Source organism: Mus caroli, chromosome 3 (assembly GCF_900094665.2).
Source record: "Mus caroli chromosome 3, CAROLI_EIJ_v1.1, whole genome shotgun sequence".
NCBI lineage: Eukaryota > Metazoa > Chordata > Mammalia > Rodentia > Muridae > Mus > Mus caroli.
In genome coordinates this window covers 52,310,507-52,320,952 of record NC_034572.1, presented here as the reverse complement: position 1 = coordinate 52,320,952, position 10,446 = coordinate 52,310,507, and the positions used below count along the sequence as shown (strand labels likewise).

The 10,446-nt window shown below is 40.3% G+C and overlaps 1 protein-coding gene across 1 annotated transcript in view; it reads left to right on the top strand.

The window, feature by feature from the left end:
- The window catches only part of LOC110291818 (PR domain zinc finger protein 14-like), a 100,493-nt gene extending 94,839 nt beyond the window's left edge, over positions 1 to 5,654 (top strand). Inside the window, 2 exon segments of the mRNA XM_021159073.1 lie at positions 4,183 to 4,720; positions 4,722 to 5,654. Coding sequence (XP_021014732.1) covers positions 4,183 to 4,720; positions 4,722 to 5,654 — 1,471 coding nt within the window.
- Positions 5,655 to 10,446: the final 4,792 nt, after the last annotated feature.

Below are 10,446 nucleotides of genomic sequence, written 5' to 3'. Positions count from 1 at the left end.
CACAGATGCCAGCCCAGACTGCTATACTGAGTAAAACCTTCAATCACCATAGATAGCAAAAACAAGATATTCTAATACAAAGTCAAATTTAAACAATATCTGTCAATAAACCCAGCCCTATAAAAAACTCCAACTCAAGGAGGCTAACTATATCCATGAAAACAAGGCAATAAATAATTTCACAACAGCAAAACTCTAAGAAGGGAAACACATGCACAGACAAACACCACCACCACCACCAACAACAACAAAAGCAATAACAACCACAAGAAAACAACATTAGGAATTAACAATCATTGATCATTTATATCTCTCAATAGCAATGAACTCAATTGCCCAATTAAAAGTCACAGAATGGATGGAAAAACAAGATCCACCATTCTGCTGCAAATAGGGTACAAATCTCAATATAAAAGACAGACATTACCTGAGGGTGAAGGACTGGAAAAAGATTTTCCATGAAAATGGACCTGAGAAGCAAGCTAGCATAGTTATTCTAATATCTAACAAAAATAGACTTCAAGCCAAAATTAATCAAAAGAGACAGCAAAGTACATTTCACACTCATCAAAGGAAAAATCCACCAAGCTGATTATCTCAATTACTAACATCTATTGCCCCAAATACAAGGGCACACACATTTGTTAAATAAACATTGCTAAAGCTTAAATCATACGTTGAACCTCACACATTAATAGTAGGAAGAGTATAATACCCGTCTCTCCCAATAGACAGGACATCCAAGCAAAAACTAAACAGAGAAATAAATGGAGCTAACAGATGTTATGAATTAAATGGACCTAACCAATACCTACAGAACTTTCCACCCAAACACAAAAGAATATACCTTCTTATCAGCACCTCATGGAACATTCTTAAGAGTTGAGCACATACTCAGTCACAAAGCAAGTCTCAACAGATACAAGAAAATTGAAATAACCACCTGTATTCTACCAGATCATCTTGTATTAAAGCTGGTTATCAGTAACAGAAACAATAGAAAGCCTACAAACTCATGGAAACTGAACAACTCCCTACTTAATGACTGTGGGTCAAGGCAGAAATAAAAAGGAAATTAAAGACTTCCTAGAATTTAATGAAAATGAGGGCCCAATAGATCCAAACTTATGGGATACAATGAAAGTGGTGTAAAGAGCAAAGTTTATAGCAGTAGGGTACTTTCATAAATAAATTCGAGAGCTCTCATACTAACAATTAACAGCACATCTGAAAACTATTTAACAAAAAGAAGCAAACACACGCAAGAGGAGTATACAGCAGGAAATTATCCAAGTTGGGGCTGAAATCAATAAAATAGAAAGAAATGGAATAATACAAGGAATCAGTGATGCAAAGAGTGGATTCTTTAAGAAAACCAACAAGATAAACAAAGCTTTATCCAAACTAACTAAAAGACAGACAGAGAATATCCAAATTACAAAATCAGAAATGGAAAGGGAGGCATAGCAACAGATACCAAGAAGTCTAAAGAATCATTAGGTTATACTTCAAAAACTTGTACTCCACGAAACTGGACAATCTAAAAGAAGTTGGCAAATTTTTATAGATACCATTTACCAAAGTTAAATCAAGATCAGATAAACAATTTAAATAGAGCTATAGCCCCCGTAGAAATAGTCTTTAAAAGTCATCCAATACAAAAAGCCCAGGGCCAGACCGTTTTAGTGCAGAATTTTTCATTGACCAGACTGTCAAAGAAGAGCTAATTCCAATACTCCTCAAATTATTCCACAAAATAGAAAAGAAGGAACATTGTCAAATTCATTTTATGAAGCCATAGTCACCCTGATATGTAACCCACACAAAAATTTAACAAAGAAAGAGAATTACAGACAAATTTCTCAAATGAGCATTGACGCAAAAATACTCAATAAAATACTTGCACCCTAAATCCAAATATGTATCAAAAGACCACCTACAATCATCAAGTATGGTTCAACATATGAAAATCTGTCAATGTAATTTACCATATAATCACACTGAAAAAAAAACAAACAAACAACAAATCTCTTGATTATCTGATTAGATGCTGTAAGGCCTTTGACAAAATTCAACACCCCTTTATGCTAGAAGTCTTGGAGAGATCGGGGATACAAGAGACATACCTCAAAATAATAAAGGCCATTTAAGAAGACCAATAGCCAACATCAAAATACCTCAAAATAATAAAGGCAATTTAAGAAGACCAACAGCCAACATCAAATTAAATGGAGAGCTACTCAAAGCCATTCCACTAAGAATAGGAACAAGGCAAGGCTGCCTGCTCTCTCCATATCTAGTCAATATAGTATTTGAAGTTATAGCTATAGACAGCGAAAGGAGATAAAGGGGATACAAATATAGAAAGAAAAAAGTCAAAGTATTGCTATTTGTAGATGATAATATACATAATAAACCCCAAAAATTCCATCTGGGAACTCCTACAGCTGATAAACTCCTTCAGTGAAGAAGCTGGATTAAAGATTAACTTTTTAATAAAAATCAGTTATCCTCCTATATACAAATGAGAGATGGGCTGAGAAAGAAATCAGGGGGAAAACACCCTTAACAATAGCTACAAATAATATAAAACACCTTGGAGGAACTCTAACCAAGCAATTGAAAGACCTATATGGTAAAACCTTCAAGTCTTTGAAGAAGAAAATTGAGGATATCAGAAGATGTAAAGATCTTCCATGCTCAGGGGTTGGTAGGATTAACATAGTAAAAAATGGCCATCTTACCAAATCAATCTACATATTCATTGTAACCCCCACCAAAATTTCATCACAATTTTTTATATACCTTGAAAGAATAATACTGAATTCCACATGGGGGGAAAAAAACAGGATATCTAAAACAATCCTATACAGTAAAAGTACTTCTGGAGGCACCTTCATTTTTAATTTCTAGCTGAACTGCAGAGATGTAGTAATAAAAACCACATGGTATTGGCATAAAAACAGACATGTTGATCAATGAGATTGACTTGAAGACCCAGGCATAAATCCACACACCTACAGACACCTGATTTTTTTTTTATAAAGAAGCCAGAAATATACAATTGGAACAAGAAAGCATCTTCAACAAATGGTGCTGGTCTAACTGGATGTTGGTTTATAGAAGAATGCAAATAGACACATATCTATCACCCTGCACAAAACTCATGTCCAAGTGGATCAAAGACCTCAACATAAAACCTGAATAAACATTGAACCTGATAAAAGAGAAAGTGGAAAATAGTCTTGGACACATTGCAACTGGAGTCAACTTCCTGAACCAATAGCACAGACACAATTAATAAATGGACTTCATGAAACTGAAATCAATCTGTAAGACAAAAGACACTGCCAGAAGTACAAAATGGCTGTCCACAGAACAGGAAAAGATATTCACCAACTCCACATCTGACAGAAGGCTAATATCCAAAATATATAAAGCACTCAAGAAACTAGACAACAACAAACCAAAATGCAATAAAAATGGAGTACAGAACTCAACAGAGAATTCTCAATAGAGGAATCTCAAAAGGCTGAGAAACACTTAAAGGCATATTTAACGTCATTAGCCATGAGGAAAATGTAAATCAAAATGACTTTGAGATTCTACCTTACACCTGTCAGAATGACTAAGTTAAATAACACAAGTGACGGACAGGCGTTGGTGGCGCATGCCTTTAATCCCAGCACTTGGGAGGCAAAGGCAGGCAGATTTCTGAGTTCGAGGCCATCCTGGTCTACAAAGTGAGTTCCAGGACAGCCAGGGCTATACAGAGAAACCCTATCTCAAAAAACATAAAACAAAAACAAACAAACAAATAAAAAACCACAAGTGACAGTGCATACTGACAAGGATATGTCAAGGGGACACTCTTCTATTGCTGGTGGAAGTTTAAGCTTATACAGCCACATTGGAGGTCAATATGGTGTTTTGTTTTGTTTTGTTTTGTTTTCAGAAAATTGGAAATTGATCTACCTCAAGACCCAGCTATACCCACTCTGGGGCATATACCCAAAGGACACTAAATCTTATCACAAGGACACTTGCTTGACTACATTCCTAGCCGCTCTATTAATAAATAACCAGAAACATTCAGTTGATGTCCCTCAACTGAAAAATGACTAAAGAAAATGAGGTACATTTATACAATGGAGTATTGCTCAGCTGTTAAAAAGCATTGAGGACTGCTCCCTTGTTGAACCCGGACCTGGCTGTTCAGAGCGAGCCGCTCTACAATCTCCCCTGGTACAAGTTGTCACCATGAAACCAAATTCCTCAATTCACTCCCAAAGTACCACGATTTCTAGACAGCACTGAGCATAGGAGCAGCGGTTCCAGCAACCAAAATTTGGTCCTCGGCGGCGGCGGCCAAATCAGTGGTCAGAGGTGGGAAGCTGAAAATTTACTTCTGCCATCCCCAGTAATTGCTTCCCTACTACCTGATGGAATTAAGACGTTCCAGTCAATATCTGTCCCTCAAACCTTGAACCAAGAGGGGAAGCTGCGGTTTCGCGGCTTCAATTTCACAGAGGAGGAACTGAGCTTCGTTCTGTATGGAGCCATCGCTAGTCCAGAGCACCCAACCGACTTACAGCATGCAATTTCAGGCATCCTGGTTCCCACAGAGAGTTCTGGGTCTAATCATCTTCATAAAACCCTGGACAAAGACTCCCTTCAGCTTCCGGAAGGTCTCTGCCTCATGCAGACCTCATTTGGTGATGGATGTGCCATACTTTGGCGTGTTCTGCAGCGACTTCATTGCCAAAGGAGTGAGATTTGGACCCTTTCGAGGTAGAGTGGTCAATGCCAGCGAAGTGAAGGCACACAGGGACAACTCTCGGATGTGGGAAATTTTTGAAGACGGTCACCTGAGCCATTTTATCGACAGCAAAGGTTCTGGGAACTGGATGTCCTATGTCAACTGTGCTCCGTTCCCCAAGGAGCAAAACCTGCTGGCCGTGCAGCACCAAGGGCAGATATTTTATGAGAGTTGTAGAGACATCCAGCAGAACCAGGAACTGCTTGTGTGGTACGGAAACGGCTATGAGAAGTTCCTGGGCGTTCCCATGAACCTCCGTGTCACTGAGCAAGGAGGCCGGCAGCTATCTGAGTCCTCTGAAGAGTCTGCAGAAGGTTACAGATGTGAACGCTGTGGAAAGGTGTTTACCTACAAATACTACAGAGATAAGCACCTGAAGTACACTCCCTGTGTGGATAAGGGGGACAGGAAGTTTCCGTGTTCTCTCTGCCAAAGATCCTTTGAAAAGCGTGACTGGCTCCGGATCCATATTCTTCACGTCCATGAGAGGCACCGGCCCTACCTGTGTTCAACCTGTGGGAAAAGCTTTTCTCAGTCTTCCAGCCTGAACAAGCACATGAGGGTCCACTCTGGAGACAGGCCATACCAGTGCGTGTACTGTACAAAGAAGTTCACTGCCTCCAGCATACTCCGAACACACATTAGACAGCACTCAGGAGAGAAGCCCTTCAAGTGCAAGCACTGTGGCAAAGCTTTTGCATCTCATGCTGCCCACGACAGCCACTTCCGGCGCTCACACAAGGACAATGGCCGTAGCTCCTGCAATATTTGTGGGAAAGGCTTTCTGGATCAAGAGGCTTTCTATGCCCACATGAGGCTTCATAAAACATGGTAGGTCTTTGAAAGCAAAGCCAGTTACAAACCAAGAACTCTGACTCTAATTCCTGGTTTGTCTGTGTCACGTGGACATGGTTGAAGTGTTCAGTGAGAATTTGGAGAATGGAGTAGTTGATCTGAAGCTCCAAAACTTATGGAATCCATTCAGACCAGGAGTGGGAATAAAGTCCTGGAGCTTGTGATTAAAGAAGAAAAGATTCCTCCTCTCCTGTCTGCCTTGAACACCCCGTTATACAGTGTCTGTAGCCAGTGACTATGTGCGTGAGTGTTTGCTGCGTGCATGTTTCTGTGCTGCATGCATGTGGAGGCCCAAGGAAGACGTCAGATCCTCTGGGGCCGTATTTACAGATATGTGTAAGCCACTGTGTGGGTACCGGGAATTGAACCCAGGTCTTCTGCTAGTGCTGCTAGGACTTAACTGCTAAACCATCTCACCAGCTCCTGCTTTCTATTTGGTTTTGGTGGTGGTGTTTTGGTCTCTCTCTCTCTTTCTCTCCCACCCACAAGCTGGCTTTAAATTTGTCATATAGCTGAAAATGACCTTGAATTACAGGATTAAGTTACCACACCCAAGCAATTTGCCCTACCTAGAGATATGCTATGTAATAACTAAGTCTTCTGCCGTGTATTAATGTTCCATCTTAATTTGAGCTCATTTCTCTCCTCACTGAGCAATGAAAATGCCAGGTAATACACCTAGCACCTGAAAGAATCATTTCCAGGGCAGGAAGATTGGCAATTCTTGTTGATGTCTAACTTTTACCCACAGAGAAGGAAAATTATATCTGAATAAAGACAGGCTGAAAATAAACACTTATGCTACTCTGGTTTAAAAAAAAAATTGATACCATGACATTTTCAGGAAAATGAATGAGACTAGAAAAAAAAAATCATCCTGAGTAAGGTAATCCAGATGCAGAAAGACAAACATGGTATGTACTTACTTAAAAGTAAGTGGATATAAGCTGTAAAGCAAAAGACAGTCATGCAATAGTCCAGAGACCCAGAGAGGCTAAGCAACAAAGGATTACAGTGGTAGGGTATGGGGATATGCAAGGATCTTCCTGGGAAGAGGAAATAGAATAGATTTTGCACGTAGACTGAGGATGGATGGGTTGGGAACAAGAGGGATCAAGTGGAAGGGAAGGAGAAAATACTGAGAAACGACTCGAATTAGGGAGTATTTGGGGGATGAGGTTGAAACCTACTGCACTGGTTGGAAACTCTATGGAGCCTAGGAGAGAAAGCATAGCAAAGACTCCTAGTAATGGAGGACACAGGGCCTGAACCAGTCATTTTCTGCAATAAGGTAAGATCTCAAGTGGAGGGATTGGGACACCAACCCAGCCACAAAACCTTCAACCTACAGTTTGTCCTGCCTGCAGTGTCGGGAGCCCAGAGCCTAGCATAATCGTCATCAAAGAGACCACAGAGACTGCATCCAGCAACTAATGGGGTCAAATGCAGAGTCCCACAGGCAAACATTGGGTAGAATTCTTAAAGTCCGGAGGAGGAAGAGGAGGAGGAAGGATTGGAGGAAGCAGAGGGGTCAGGGACACACTAGGAGACCATGGCCCACAGAATCAACTGACCAGGACTCGTGGTAACTTGCAGAGATCAGGAAGCCTGTATGAGTCTGACCTAGGTCCTCTGCATGTATGTATGGCCGAGTAGCTTGGTGTTCTTGTAGAGATCCTAACAGTGGGAGCAAGGCATGTTCCTGACCCTTTTGCCTACTTGTGAAACCCCTTTCCTCGTACAAGTGATGCCTTGTCCAGTCTTGATGGTCTGTGCCTGGTATTAGTGTAGCTTGTTATGCTGTATTTGTTTGATGTCCTTGGGAAGCCTGATCTTCTATAAGGGGAGGGAGGCCATAGATCTCGGGGAGAGGATACATGCAGATGGGGAGCAGGGGGAGGGGCTGCTGAAGTTAGGCCCCTGGGATAGGAGAGAAGGGAGAGGAAACTGTAGCTGGGAGGTAATATATGAGAGAAGAACAAAAAGAAAGAAAGATTGGTAGAAATACAGTAATGAAATCAATTCAAACTGAAATGAAAAAGAAGAAATAAAAAAGAACTACTTATGGAAAAGTGTATAGTTTTTAAAAAGTCAAGAAAGAAAATAAAGGACATGCTACATTTGTCTTTCCCATTTAATATCATATTTTTCAGTTCCATCTATCTATCGTCCTTCAGATTTTGAAATCTCATCTTTCCCTACCTCTGAATACAATCCCAGTGGTTACATGTGCCACATTTTCATTATTGATTCATCAGCTGGTGACCATCTCAGCTGACTTCATTTTCTTGCTACTGTGCAATAAACATGGATGTAACAGTATCTCTGCGATAAAACATTTTTGCACAAATCATTTAGATACTGTGAACCATTTTCACCACTTATAGAAAGTTTTATGTTACTTTAGGGAACTATTTACCACTCAGGCTCCCAGACAGATAACTGCAGCTGGAGCCCCTAAGGTAATTCTTTTCTGTACACTAACACTACTGGTTATAATAAAGTTACCTTGCAATACTTTCTGAAAGCACTCACTGTTAACTAAATCAGTGTGTGTGTGTGTGTGTGTGTGTGTGTGTGTGTGTGTGTGTGTGTTACTTGTTAAGTTTCCTGCCTTTCTTACTAGAGAGCTACAAAAATAAGACTTATTTCTTAATGGCCCTGGTGTGAGCTAGAGGTCTCCTTAATGGTGCTTACATATACTGGTGAACAGAATGAAGAAACAGGCCAACATCGTCGGAGTAGCCATAGCTGTAAGTGCATCATGGGCGATCATGACTATCAGAATGAACAAGGGCATGATCTTTGCTTTTCAAAGGTAATAGGGTCAATAGATTCCTATTATGGTTACGTATGGCCAGTCTCTTGAGATCTTGCTTGCAGCTATATGAAGAACAAAATGTGGGAATGTTCTGTATCTGCTAATTCTTTCCCCCTTTTCTTACTAAGAATGAACCTTGTGCTGGTGAGTCTTCTTGTGTTCCTCCATACTAGATTAAGTGAATCCCAAGGGGAACATGAACAACCATTCATGCAACTGTGGAGAAACCCTGGAGGACTCATGAATGGGACTGGACCCCTGGACTGAAAATCAGTTCTTTCTTACTGCCCTCTATTACTATTGCTCTTGTAGTTGAATGGAGTCATGTTTTCATCTTCTGTAATAGGAAGGGACAACTCCACATTCAATGAGTAGAGAGAATTCCCCTAGAGCTACATGAGACAGAAGTAAGTGGTTACATAAACACACATGAAAATGTAAAAAATTTAAAGAGAAACTAAACATTCTATGGGACACGTCACCCTCAGGGAAATTAACAGCAGGGTCAACAAGCACTTTACATTAGGATCGCATACAGTTTTATGGCTACACTATGGGGAGAAGAAATAACTTATGTAGACATTTGTCACGACTCGCTCTGGGAAAGTCAAAGCAATATCTTTTGTCTCGGAGTAGCAAGACATATAGGAAGGAATGCAGCCATAAATGACCACGGGACATGTTCTTGGAGGTCAAAGTAATCAGCCAATCAGTAGAGTTTCTAGTTACAGAGGTATAGACAAATGAAGGGAATTATCAAAGGATGGTGAGACACACAGAGACCAAAATCAAGGTGAAACTCATGCCTCTTTAGTCCTGAAGACAGAAAAGTATAGAAGTGGTCTTAGTGGAACAGCAAAAACCTGCAAAAGGAACCACACAGTAAGGGCAATGGCTATCTACAGACAGGGCCAGGGCCATAAAAAAAACCAGAAGTGAGGGGAAGCATCTCCATTTTTTGACCTTTTTTTTTTTTTCTAGCCTCAGAGCATCCTCACACAGAGACATTTTAGACTCTTTGAGTAGACCCCCATAATTAGTTTTTTGTGGTCATGTATTTCTGAAAATATAATACACATAAGGCATGTTTGCTTTAACAACCTGGGATTGGGGCTAACAATGTAGAGTTTGTAGAGTATGTGTCTCACATGTGTGAATATAATCCAGGCAGGTCACAGATTCCTGCGATTCCAGAGCTCAGGGGTTAGAGGCACAAGGCTCAGAAGTTCATGGCTATGTTTGGTAAATAGTGAGGCTGAAGCTAGTCTATGCTACTTGACACTGTTCCCCTATTATAATCCTCTTATGGCATTTGGTGTCTGGAAGTATTCTATGAATATAGCTAATGGGATATCGATTTGGGGTTCAGTGGGCTACCTGTGGGTGGTTTGTTATCAACACAGTGTAGAAATAGCCTTCAGGAATTTCACTCTACTTCATAGCATTGACTGATCATGACTCCAAGTATCAAGCCAGGGTTCAGGGCAATGTAAAGATGGGCTTTGGCTATAGAGGAGAATAAGGTCTGGCAGAGATGAAGCCTGAGACCACTCTCTTGTGAGTCCTTCTAATCATCATAGGTACCTGGACCAATGTTAAAGCTATCTCTTAATATCTCATTAAAAATAATTCAAGGTCTACAATTCTAATAGTAGTGCACTACCAATCCCCCCCCCCATGGGAATTGTATAAGGTGAAAGAATAGAATCCCTGTGCCACTGGGACATAAACCAGTATCAGCATTGTCCATATGTAATTTATAACAAATATACCTTGTAATTTATTTTGTAACTCACAGGCAAGAAATTAACATATATAAGTATATTCTAAAAATGTGCAACAATTGCTGATATTTAAGAGCTTGTGCCATACATCTAGCCAAAAGATAAACATTTTATAACTCTCTCTCTCTCTCTCTCTCTCTCTCTCTCTCTCTCTCTCTCTCTCTCTC